The 13392-nt window shown below is 42.3% G+C and overlaps 1 protein-coding gene across 3 annotated transcripts in view; it reads left to right on the top strand.

Annotated features, from left to right (window-relative positions):
* fbxl6 (F-box and leucine-rich repeat protein 6) overlaps positions 1-12423 on the top strand; it is a 52380-nt gene extending 39957 nt beyond the window's left edge. For all 3 annotated transcript variants that reach the window (XM_043690915.1, XM_043690916.1, XM_043690918.1), the window contains exons 9-10: positions 2565-2805; positions 10888-12423. In XM_043690915.1, coding sequence (XP_043546850.1) covers positions 2565-2805; positions 10888-11071 — 425 coding nt within the window. In that variant the 3' untranslated portion in view covers positions 11072-12423. The remainder of the gene's footprint in view (positions 1-2564; positions 2806-10887) is intronic.
* The last annotated feature ends 969 nt before the right edge of the window (positions 12424-13392 follow it).

The raw sequence follows: 13392 nt of genomic DNA, 5'->3' as shown, positions 1-13392 counted from the left end.
CGGGGGGGGGGGGGAAGCGTGCGTGGGGAGAGAGAGAAAGAGGGCGTGAGGTCGGTCATTTGGAGATGGTGCCTGCACTGCCCAGCGCTGTTCTTGGCAGCATTTCAGTGAGCCAAGTTCGTTTTTAATCATTGTACCTGTCAACAAAAGATGTGATCAGGGTTGAAGCAGCTCTTTACCGTAATGTGTCTATCGGGGTTTCATAATATAAGGGAGGTTGACCTGTCATGAGAGGCTGAGTAAGTGTGGTGTATTCTGTGTAGGTAGAAGAATGAGAAGTGATTTTATTGAAATTGTTTTGCAGGGATTTACTGGGTAGGCAGAGAGGTTGTTTCTCTTGGCTGGAAAATGTGGAACACTGGTGCAGTCTCTGGGTAAGAGGGAGAGAAAAGACTAGCATTGATCTAGTACTTGTCATTTTTGCTGGGCAACATGAAATGCTGTCTAGCCAATCGAACCCTGTTAAGGTGCAGTCACTGCAATAATACAGAGTTGAGGTGTTTGCCATTTCAGATTGAAGTAAGCTGTTTTTCAGTCAGGGAGTGGTGAATCTTTGAAATTCTTTACTCGAGAGGGTTTTGTTCCATCATTCAGTGTATCCACTAGGATGGAGAGGTTTCTGATGTCTGTGTATCAAGGAATCTGATGCAGGCAGGAAAAGAGATTTGAGTTCCAAGGTCAGGCCTGATCAGGCTGGTTGTGGAAGTGGGATCTTTGAGCCATGTGATCTGCTCCTATTAAATTCTTAACAAACTGACAAATTTGAGTCAATCTTGGCCCAATTCTTGAAGGTTGCAAGGCATAAGGCCCTTGTCCAGACTATTGTGCAGCTGCACTGATTTTTAGTGTCTAGTCTTGATTTTTAATTTGGGAATGATGTATATTTTTAATCAAGCTTGTGCAGTTTATATTTATCAGACCCATCCCATCTACTTTCAGTGTGTAATCAAAGACAAAACTCTCCCAGGAGACTGACCTCTGAAATTTCTCCTTGGCCTAAAAGGTCATTTGTATGAAATATACAGCTTAACTTTCATGACAGTCTTATGAAGCTGGAGAAATAGAGTTTCAATGCATTTCATTGTCTTTACCAATGGCACTCCATCACATCCTCCCGTGCTCTCTTTTGACTGTTGGGAGTGTTGTTGTTCACCATTTCTGGATCTCCATTCAATTCACTTGTAGATTATTGACTAAAGATATTATTGCTATGTTTTGGTGGTTTTAAATAGAGGAATTGAGCAAAGGGGTGAAGCTGTCCAAAGCAAAATTCTATGTTAAAGCTGCAGCTGCTATAAACTGTACTCCTATCCTCCTGCCAGCTTACTCATTGGTCTGTGGCTGCACAGTTGTCAAGATCTTACCCTAGAGGAATTGTGTGTACATTTGTATGCTGCCCATGCAATGTCTGTATTTAAGTACCTGCTCTTAACTTGACAAGCGCAATGGGAGGAATTTGATACCAAGTCATAAAAAGAGTTGTTAGGACAGTTGAAATAATACAGAAAGAGGGAGGGCCTGGCCATTATACAACAGTATAGAATATGAAAATTGGGAATTGCAAGAGGCCATATAGAATTGGAGGTGTAGAGCGCAGAAATAGACCCTTCAGTCTCACTTGGAGAAAGTGAGGACTGCAAATGCTGGAGATCAGAGCTGAAAATGTGTTGCTCATGCCCGCAACGTCGATTCTCCTGCTCCCTGGATGCTGCCTGACCTGCGCTTTTCCAGCAATACATTTTCAGCCCTTCAGTCTCACTTGTCTATGTTGACCATATATCCGAAATAAATCTAGTCCCATTTGTCAGGATTTGGCTCATATCCTTCTAAATCTTTCCTAATGATATACCCATCCAGATGCCTTTTAAATGTTGTAATTATACCAGCTTCCATCATCTTCTGGCAGCTTCTTCAATATAGGTACCACCCTCTGCGTGAAAAAGTTGCCCCTTCGGTCCCTTTTAAATTTTTTCCCTCTCACCCTAAACTTAAGCCCTCTAGTTTTGGACTCACTACACCCCAGGGAAAAGACCTTGTCTATTTACCCTATCCATGCTCGTCATTATTTTATAAACCTGATGTGGATAGAGATGCTGGAGTTGGGTTGGAGTGGACAGGGTCAAAAATCAAATGACACTAGGTTATAGTCCAACAGGTTTATTTGAAATTGCAAGCTTTCAGCGCACTATTGCTTCCTCAGGCATGGTACAGAGGAAGGAGCTGAGCTCTGAAAGCTTGCAATTTCAAATAAACCTGTTGGATTATAACCTAGTGTCATTGCACTCCAAATATGAGAAGTGCAGAGATATATGGATTGTAAGGCTGAAGGTGGTTACTGACATTCAGAAGGTTGAGGCCATTGGGTTTTAAGATAAGTATTTTAAAATGGAGTTGCCAGGTTAGGAGCCGATGTAAGTTAGCAAGCACAGGAATGATGATTGCATTACTTCAGACTGTTCCTGACAGTCAACTCAATAAGCTTGCAGCCCATGCCTTCTACACATCTGTGCAAACTAAAGGACGACCTTTGTTTTCTTATGAAACTCTACTCGTTTCAATTCTAGACCTGGCACGGCTGTTCTTGGGACTTTACTGTAGTACCACCACCCTGTTGCTGGCTAAACAGGGCTCTGAGCAGATGGCGTTGAAGTGGAGGCATTCTTTACAAGAACTGGATCTCACCGGGCAGTGCTACAATGAAAAAGACCTCGAGCTGGCTATGCAAATCCTAGCAGGGACTGCGGGAAACCATCTTCTGCGATCTTTAAACCTGGCTGGAACAAAGGTCACATTGGATGCCATCAGGTATTCATCATGTAGATGTGGTAATCAGTATGGTCTTTTTCTCTTAAAAATTGTAAGGAAAATTAGAATGAAAAAAATACATTAAGCAAGTTCTATGATTCTGCATCAAAATCTGAATTGGATATGTATTGAGGAAAGAAACATTTGTTGGGTTATGGGGAAAGACAATGGACTGAAATTGTTTAGGCTTATAGAATAAAACAAAGAACTGAGGATGATGGAAATCTGAAACAAAAACGGAAATTGCTACAGCAACTCTAGTCTAGCAGCTTTTGTGGGTAGAAAGCAGAATTAATGTTTCAAGTTCAGTAACCCTTTGACGTGGCACTGTCACTGCACTTGTAATCCAGAGCCTAGGCTAATGTTTTGTGAACATGGATGCAAATCCCACGACAGCAGATGGTGAGATTTGAATTCAATATAAATCTGACCATGAACTGCCAATAACTGCTGACCTAGCATACAATGCCCACATCACATGAATGAATAAAAAACAAGCAACCCCTCCCCTGTTTTATAGACACCAAATAATGACATTGACATTTTTCTTTGGAATAAAGTGGCAGAAGTGAGCTTATCATCAGAAGGTGATGGCCATTACCAGAACATGTGCCCCAGGAATGAATGTTAGCCTGAGGTAAAATGAACATGGGGCTTCAGGTATTAAATTACTAACCCAGATCAGGGATTTGTGACTGATGGGGACAGTCTCCTGTGAATGAATTGCTAGTCCGAGAGCAGGAAAATTGGAAGGATAAAGCTCATCTCCATACTTGGAGGTGAGAATTTCTTTTGATCTCAGTCTTCTAGAGCTGGCTAATGGGTTGCATTAGGTGAAACTGTAGCCTTCTGTGTTGTAAACATCTGAGACCATTTGGCCTATTGTTTCCAAGCTGGTCAACAATGATCTGAATATACTCATCCAATTTTTTTATATTGGAAAGCTCTTTCCAAAGTGGTTTCATTCTCTCAAGCTTTTTTTTTTGCAACCTTTTACTCAGACAATTGTTTACTTTTGGGTCAATTGAATCTTATCAGATTTAGCAATGAATTACTTTAGGACCTGCAAGATGGAATATAATGTACAATTCATGTTAAAATTGTACAAGACATTGGTTCGGCCTCATTTAGAGTACTGCGTGCAGTTCTGGTCGCCACATTACCAAAAGGATGTGGACGCTTTGGAGACAGTGCAGAGAAGGTTTACAGGGATGTTGCCTGGTATGGAAGGTGCTAACTATGAAGAGCGGTTGAGTAGGTTAGGTTTATTTTCACTAGAAAAAAGGAGATTGAGGGGGGACCTGATTGAAGTTTACAAAATCATGAAGTGTATAGACAGGGTGGATAGAGACAAGCTTTTTCCCAGGGTGAAGGATTCAATAATGAGAGGTCATGCTTTCAACGTGAGAGGTGGAAAGTTTAAGGGGGATACACGCGGCAAGTACTTCACAGAGGGTTGGAACGCATTGCCAGCAGAGGTGGTAGAGGCATGGTCAATTCATTTAAGATGTGTCTGGACAAATGCATGAGTAGGTGGGGAGCAGAGGGATACAAATGCTTAGGAATTGGGCAACAGGTTTAGACAGTACATTTGGATCGGCTCAGGCTTGTAGGGCCGAAGGGCCTGTTCCTGGGCTGTAAATTTTTTTTGTTCTTTGTTTGACTTGTGCTCCAGATAACAGGCCTAGGCTGCACTTTGTTTGTCAGCCGCTGAGCTGCTACAGAAGCATCTTCTTTAAGATGGAGGAGAAAGAGCTTTTATAATATTAAAATAAAACTATATGTATAAAAAAATTTCTTAGATTTCATATAGTTATTAGACAGCAAGCTCAGAAGTGAGACAGCTAATTTGTGTATAGCACCATACCGCTTAAAGTAGGAAATGGGACAAATGTTGATGTTGAGGATGGCAGAAAAAAATTTGATGGACAAAATCTTGCAAGATGGAATATAATGTGGAAATGTATGAAGTTATGTATTTTGGTGGGAATGATCAGTTAAATAGAGAAAATCTGCAGAAAGCTACAGAACAGGGAGATTTGGAGTCTTTGTGCATGAGTCATAGAAAGCTAGCCAATAAGCTCAACAGGTAATAGGAAAGCTCGATGAAATGTTGGTCTTTATTTCAAAATCAAGGAAATCTTGTTAGAACTGCAAGCCTTAGACCACATCTAGAATACTATGGGCCCCTTCAGTAAGGATAGATATACTGGAGTTGGGGACAAACCAGAGAAAGTTCACTAGTTTGATCCTGGGTATGATCACTGACTCTGCATCTTAACTTTTCCACCAATTTATCCCTATTTGCTTTTAGACTTTATTAAATATCCTCAATTTTTTCTGCTCCAATTAGAATATCCACACCTTCTCCAATTTATCCACATAACCAAATTTCCTAATCCCTGGATCCATTCTTGAGTCCTTTCTGAAGCCCCTCTAATATCTTCATATCCAGTGCCAAACACGACATGTAATCAGGAGGGGGGAGAACAGATAGCCCAGTGATAATACCACTAGGCTATTTATTCAAGAGACCCAGTTAATGTTGGGGAATCCACTTGGTGGAATTTGAATTCAATAAAAGTTTTGGAATTAAGAGGCCAATGATGACGATTGTCAATTTTTGGAAAAATCCATCTGGTTTGCAAATGTACTTTAGGGAGGGAAAACTTCTGACCAGGTCTTGCCTGCATGTGACTGCAGACCCTTGGTAATGAGATTGCCTCTTAACTGCCCTCAGGGCAATTAGGAATGAGCAATAAGTGCTTGCCTGGTTAATGATGCCAACATCCTATGTACGAATAGACCGAACCAGTGTGTTATGACACCAAGATAGCAAGCCAGACTGAATTGGACTCGCAGTCACTGGATTCACAACATGATGACATTAAGCATTTGATAACCCTCAAAATTGCTCAGTTGTTCCTAACCAGACTTTACAAATGACAGGGAGAAGGTGAGGACTGCAGATGCTGGAGAGTCAGTCAAAAAGTGTGGAGCTGGAAAAGCACAGCAGTTCAGGCAGCATCCGAGGAGCAGGAAAGTCGATGTTTTGGGCATAAACCCTTCAGGCATTCCTAATGAAAGGCTTATGCCGAAAGCGTGAACTCTGCTCCTCCTCTGATCCTACCTGACCTGCTGTGCTTTTTCCAGCGCCATACTTCTTGACTTTTACAAATGACAGACCTTAGACACCCAAGTTTATAACTCAATACATTGTTAATTAATTTTGTAACTTTAGCAGAACACAGATGACCGACATGGTAATCAATTAATTCTACAATCTGTCTTCAGTAAGGTATTTGATAAGGTTCCCCCTGGTAGACTGATGGAGAAAATGAAGTTGCATGGGGTCCAGGGTATACTGGCTAGATGGACAGAGAACTGGCTAGACAGAAGGGGACAGGGAGTTTTTCAAAATGGAGACCTATTACCAGTGGTGTTCCACAGGGATCCGTGTTGGGACCACTGTTGCTTGTGACATTCATAAATGATTTGGAGGAAGGTATAGTTGGGCTGATTAGCAAGTTTGCAAATGACTCTAAGATTGGTGGAGTTGCTGCTAGTGAATGGGACTGTCAGAGAATGCAGGAGAAAGTGAGGACTGCAGATGCTGGAGACCAGAGTTGAAAAATACTGGAAAAACACAGCAGGCCAGGCAGCTTCCGAGGAGCAGGAGAATCGACGTTTCGGGCATAAGCCCTTTTTCAGGAATGAGGCTGGTGTGCCAATTGGGCTGAGATCAAAGGTAGGGGGGAGGGAATTTGGGGGAGGGGCGCTGGGAATAGGATAGGTGGAAGGAGAGGTCAGGAAGAAAATTGCAGTTCAAAGGGCGGTGCTGAATCCGGGGTTTGGGACTGAGATCAGGTGGGGGGAGGGGAAATGAGGAAGATGGAGAAATCTACATTCATCCCGTGTGGTTGGAGGGTTCCTAGGCGGAAGATGAGGCTCTCTTCCTCCAGGCGTCATGTGGCCATGGTCTGGCGATGGAGGAGGCCAAGGACCTGCATGTCCTTGGCGGAATGGGAGGGGGAGTTAGTGTTCAGCCACAGGGCGGTTGGGTTGGTTGGTGCGGGTGTCAGAGAATGCAGCAGAATATAGAGAGATTGGAGAGTTTGGGCGGAGAAATGGCAGATAGTGTTCAATCCGGACAAATGTGTGGTGATGCATTTTGGAAGATCCAGTTCAAGAGTGAACTATACTGTAAATGGAAAAGCCCTGGGGGAAAAATGATGTACAGAGAGATCTGGGTGTTCAGGTCCATTGTTCCCTGAAGGTGGCAATGCAGGTTGATTGTAAATGGAAAAGCCCTGGGGAAAAATGATGTACAGAGAGATCTGGGTGTTCAGGTCCATTGTTCCCTGAAGGTGGCAATGCAGGTTGATAAGAGTGGTCAAGAAGACATATGGCATGCTTTCCTTCATCGGTTGGGGTATTGATTACGAGAGTTTGGCAGGTCATGTTATAGTTCTATAGGACTTTGGTTCGGCCACATTTGGAATACTGCGTACAGTTCTGGTCGCCATATTACCAAAAGGATGTGCATGCTTTGGATAGCGTGCAGAGGAGGTTCACCAGCATGTTGCCTGGTATGGAGGGTGCTAGCTATGAAGGATTATTTTCATTAGAAAGATGGCAGTTGAGGGGGGAACCTGATTGAGGTCTACAAAATCATGAGAGGTATAGACAGGATGGATAGCAAGAAACTTTTTCCAAGAGTGGGAAAAATTACTAGGGGTCATGAGTTCAATGTGAGAGGGGAAAAGTTTAAGGGAGATATGCATGGAAAGTTCTTTACCCAGAGCGTGCTAGGTGCCTGGAACGTGTTGCTAGCAGAGGTGGTAGAGGCAGGCACGATAGTGTCATTTAAGATGTATGTAGACAGATTAGATTAGATTAGATTAGATTAGATTAGATTACTTACAGTGTGGAAACAGGCCCTTCGGCCCAACAAGTCCACACCGCCCCGCCGAAGCGCAACCCACCCATACCCCTACATTTACCCCTTACCTAACACTACGGGCAATTTAGCATGGCCAATTCACCTGACCTGCACATCTTTGGACTGTGGGAGGAAACCGGAGCACCCGGAGGAAACCCACGCAGACACGGGGAGAATGTGCAAACTCCACACAGTCAGTCGCCTGAGGCGGGAATTGAACCCGGGTCTCTGGCGCTGTGAGGCAGCAGTGCTAGCCACCGTGCCGCCCACAGATACATGAATAGCCAGGGAGAAAAGGAATACGAAAATAGACGACGGGTTTAGATAGAGGATCTGGATCAGCGCAGACTTGGTGGGCCGAAGGCCTGTTCCTGTGCTGTAATTTTCTTTGTTATTCTAAAGCAGTCTCCTGCCCAAAAAACCCAATAGAAAACAGTTGACCCTCTAGTTTGTCTTTCTCCTCCCTTGATGGACCATTTCAGCATGAAACCAGATGCAGGTCCCTGAGCATAGCAACATCTTGGTGCTGGTTCGTATACAGTGTTCTTGAAGCAGTGATTAACCTGCTTGGTTTTTCCATCCCAGTCCCCAAGAGCAAGCCTGTTTTTGTTCTTTTTTTTGAAATGCGTTATAGTTCAAAGTTCAGTTCTCAACTGCAACTCCGTTTCAAACCAAAGGTGATAAAAATGAAAAAAAAAATGATATTCTCAACAAATGTTTTACAGAGTTTTGTTATTAATACCCTTGCTTTTGTACTGTGGTACTCTAAACTACAATTAATAACACTCAGCTATCCTATTTGATTCATTATCTCATTCTCAACTTGCCCTTCCCGCTTCAATGATTCATACAGATTCTCCTGCTCCTGGTTCCCCTTTAGAATGGTAGATATATTCTGATCAACTTGTTCAGTCGTATTTTAACACCTGTCAAACAGATGACTCTAGAACCCAGGTCTTGTGGCTCAGAGGTAGAAACACAATCATTACGCCACAAGTCCTTAAAGTATTTTACATAAACCTGTTCAAACATGTGACACATTTCCATCGCATGTTGGGCTTGATCCTTCAACCCCTGGCCTGGAGCTAGGGAAAGTATACTACCCCTGTGCCACAAGCATTACATCCTTTACTTTGTTAAAAATCACACAACACCAGGTTATAGATGATGAAGGAGCATCGCTCCGAAAGCTAGTGTGCTTCCAATTAAACCTGTTGGACTATAATCTGGTGTTGTGTGATTTTTAACTTTGTACACCCCAGTCCAACACCGGCATCTCCGAATCAGCCTTTACTTTGTGTTCATACCAACATTGATCATTTCCCACTTCTCTGAATTAAATTTCATGACCATTTACCTGCATATAAATCCTCTAGGTGTATCGCTGTCCTTCTGACTATCCTATTCACAATAATTGCACCTCAGCATGCTATGTCTTTGAGCTGTTTTGAGCCCAAATTATGATAGATGACCAACTAAACTGAATTAGCTGAAGCATAAAGAATATTGAGGCGAAAGCATAGATGCATTTAAAGGTGGATTTACTTCTGTAAACATAGCTGTGAGAAAGAAACTTTCAGTACAGGTCGTTTAGCTATAAAGCATGTTTTGTCAGCGCGAATTAGCTATAATAGAATTGATTAATTGTGGGCATTGTTTGGATAACATGAATGTTTTATTAAATGAGTATGGTGATTTTCTATTAGTCAGCTTCTACAGCGCGATTTGCTACAGCAGTTTCCCAGAGTGTGATTTTTCTATAGCGCGAGGTCACAGAGGAACACAATTGTCATGTTATAGCAGACTGACCTGTACTTGAGCCTCAGTTGCTTATTAACTCTGACACGAATATCAAGAATGCAAGGAAGGGACTGAGTATATGTTCATGTTGGCTGATTCTACAGAAAATGGAAAGTAAGCTGTGAAGAGAAGCAAAAGAAAATTAACCGGGTAATTGAGTAAGAAATTAGCAGATGAAGTTATGACATGGGGAGATGTGAAATTATCTACTTTGGTTGAAGATGGAGAAGCAGTTTTAAAAAAAAAAACCCCAGAGATCAGTAAATATAGTTTTGCAGGGTTTGGAATTGGTCCTTGCACATGTAACATGCAGATACAGCAAACACCTTGGCATGCGTTTTCTTTCATTGGATGTGGGCATTGCTGTATCTGGTGCCAATCCTTAATTACTCTTGAACTGAGTGGCTTGCTAGATTATTTCTGAGGGCATTTAAGGATCAATCACATTCTGTGGATCTGGAATTGCATGTGGACCAGATCAGGTAAGGACAGAAATCCACTTCCTAAGAGGCCAGTAGTGAAGCATGTCGAGTTTTATCAGAATCAACTATAGTTTCAAGGTCAGCATGACTGAGAGTAGCTTTCAATTGCAGATTTAATTAATTGAATTTTAATTCCACCAGATGCGTTGATAGGATCTGAACCTGTGATGTCGAAGTACTGGTCTTTAAAGTGATACATGGGAATTTAAGGGACATGGGAGTAAGGAAATAAAATTAAGATTCGATTAGATTAGATTCCCTACATTGTGGAAACAGGCCCTTCGGCCCAACAAGTCCACACCGACCCTCCGAAGAGCAACCCACCCAGACCCGTTCCTCTACATTTACCCCTGACTAATGCACCTAACACTACAGGTAATTTAGCATGGCCAATTCACCTAACGTGCACATCTTTGGATTTGGGAGGAAACCCATGCTGACACGGGGAGAATGTGCAAACTCCACACAGACAGCTGCCCAAGTCGGGAATTGAACCCGGGTCCCTGGCGTTGTGAGGCAGCAGTGCTAACCACTGAGCCACTGTGTAATTGTTCAGCCATGATCTTGCTGAATGGAATAGTAGGCTTAGTGACTTTGTCCTCCTGTTTAGATCTTGTATAGTGGAGTATATGTTGATAATGTTGGATGAAAAGAAACAGTAGGAAGCTCACATGCAGCTTAAATGCTGGTCTGGATGGTTACATGGAATAGCCTATTTCTGTCTAGTATGTAACTATCCAGATGCTGAACGCTTGCACGTCGATCTTAACTCTCTCAGGAAACTTCTGATTTTCTGGCTGTTTTTCATGGTTATTGGAGTAATATTTGCCCTTCCTTTTACTTGCCTTTATCCTGCAGAGTTGTGGTGAGCAACAGCCCCAATTTGAACTACCTGAACCTGACTTCCTGCCGCTGCCTCCCCCGTGGGCTTAAACGCGTCTACCGAGGCAAGGATGAGATCTCCCACTTTGTCAACAGATTGCTGGAAAGCACAGAGAACAGCAGCGCGACAGTGAGCGTGGACCACGAGGGGCAGTTGTGAAGCAAGTGGCCTGCTCTCAAATACCAGCAAAGGCCATGTTGCTAATCAATGGGTGGTGTGACTGACTCACTTTCTTAAACAAAGTGCATGCGCGCGCGTGCATATAGGTTTATCTGTGTGTATGTGTATGCACACATCTGTGCCTCCAGCTCCCTCCAAAAAGTTCAAAGCACAATCAGTAAATAAAAAATTTTAAAAAAAGATCTGTACTCCAATTTGAGATCAGTTTCAAGCAGTAAAGAATGCACAGTTAGAAATCATCAAACAACAATGCCAAGTAATAGATATCCTGAAACCGAATTGTTGGACTGTACTGGAGGTATGGTGCTTTGTTGATGTTGAGGAAAATTTGCAAGGTTAATGTGACTTTAAAAGTAACAGCCCAGACAAGGAACACTGTAACTGAGCCTGGTTTGAAGTGTAGAATAAGGGTTCTTTTGAGATTGTATGCAGCAGCTACAAAATTCAGCTTCCTCTTTTCTAAACTGCTGAATGTAGACTGCCGACTGGTCTCCCATCCCTATAAGTCCATTGTACAATTTAGTATTTTTTAAACAGCTTAATAGGAACACTGTTGGGAAGGTGAACAGGTAGTGCCTTGTTTGTTTTTCTGTAGCCACCACCTTTTTGTAGCGTCATGCTTAAATCGAAGTTCTTTCCTCTTCTCAATGGTGCTAAATGGTAATTTTATTTATATACTTGTGTGGAAGAGCAAAGGTCATGTTGTGAACATTTAAATCATGGTGTTTTCCTGAAAATATCAAATCAAATTCAAAGTTTTTTATATAATGTTTTGGGCTGTGGTGTTTTCATTCTCAGGAAAAGTAAGGTAGCTTTCTTAAATGGTTAAGCAACCGTGCAGTTTGGGTGCTAGATACATTCCTCCCAGATTACATGGTGATTAGCCTAGCCAGGATTTTTTTTACACAACCAGCAACCCTTCCTCCAGGGGTGAGTTGTTTAAAGGATTTTCAAAGTCCTGCTACAGAAACCAGTGTAAGAACCTGGGCTGGGAAAGTGCTAGACCTGGCAGTTGCACCCCATAGCACACTCTTGTGTCAAGAATTGCATGTGCTGATTGGCACATGGTTAGGAGCCATTGAGCTGTCATCCCATTAAGTTCCTTTGTGAGCTGGAGGAGGCATATTGGCATTGGTGGGTGATGTTCCAGTGAGAACAGGAGAGCATTCCAACTACTACAATGTTCAGCAGCTGAAAAACCAGGCATCGGTTTTTATGATCTTGCAATATATATTCTACAAAAATGTTTTAGACTCATTAATAAAGTCAATGTATAGATAAATGGAATATGTAAATATACATATATGTCATTAAATATTTGTAAAATCTAATTATTTAGTCATTTCCATTTTTAAATTAGAATGTGACCAAAAGATTTGATCACAATATGATCATGATGGATTTTGATTAAACAAGGAAAACGTGCCAGAATGATTTAGTATTTTAAAAAATTCTTTAAATTCTTTTGTGGGACATGGGTGTTGCTGGCTGGGCCAGTATTTATGCCCATCACTAATTGCCCTTGAGAAGATGATGGTGAACTGCCTTCTTGAACTGATGCTGTCCATCTAAACAATGCCATTATGGAGGGAATTCCTGGATATTGACCCAGTGACACTGAAGCAAAATATTTCCAAGTCAGGGTGGTTAGTGACTGCAGTTAGTGATGTTCCCATGCATCAGCTGCCCTTGTCCTTTTGAATGGTTGTGGGTTTGGAAAGAGCTGTTGAAGAGTATTTGGCAAATCTCTGCAGTGCATCTTGTAGGTAGTACACACTGCTATGACTGAACAGCAGTGGTGGAGGGCGTGGATACTTGTGAATGTGGTGCTAATCAAATGGACTGCTTTTTCCTGGATGGTGTCCAGCTTCTTGACTGTTGTTGGAGCAGCTTTCTTCCAGGCAAGTGAAAAGTCATCCATCCTACTAACTTGAGCCTTGTAGATGGTGGACAGGGTCTGAGGAGTCAGGAGGTGAGTTCCTAGCCTTTGACCAGCTCTTGTAGCTAGTGTTCATATCGTGAGTCCAGTTGAGTTTCTGGTCAATGGTAACCTCCAGGATGTAGATTGTGGGAGATTCAGTGATGATAATGCCATTGAATGTCACCAGGTGGTTAGATTGTCTTTCATTGGAAATGGTCATTGCCTGGCATTTGTGTGGTACAAATGTTACTAGCTGCTTTCTGGCCCAAGCCTGGATATTGCCAGATCTTAATGCTTTTGGATATGGGCAGCTTCAGTATCTGAGGAGCTGTAAATGGTGTTGAACATTGCAATCATCATGAACATTCCCAATTCTGAC

This window comes from Chiloscyllium plagiosum, chromosome 5, assembly GCF_004010195.1.
Source record: "Chiloscyllium plagiosum isolate BGI_BamShark_2017 chromosome 5, ASM401019v2, whole genome shotgun sequence".
Lineage (NCBI taxonomy): Eukaryota > Metazoa > Chordata > Chondrichthyes > Orectolobiformes > Hemiscylliidae > Chiloscyllium > Chiloscyllium plagiosum.
Note: the sequence above shows the minus strand (reverse complement) of the source record. Positions and strands in the feature narration are given on the sequence as shown.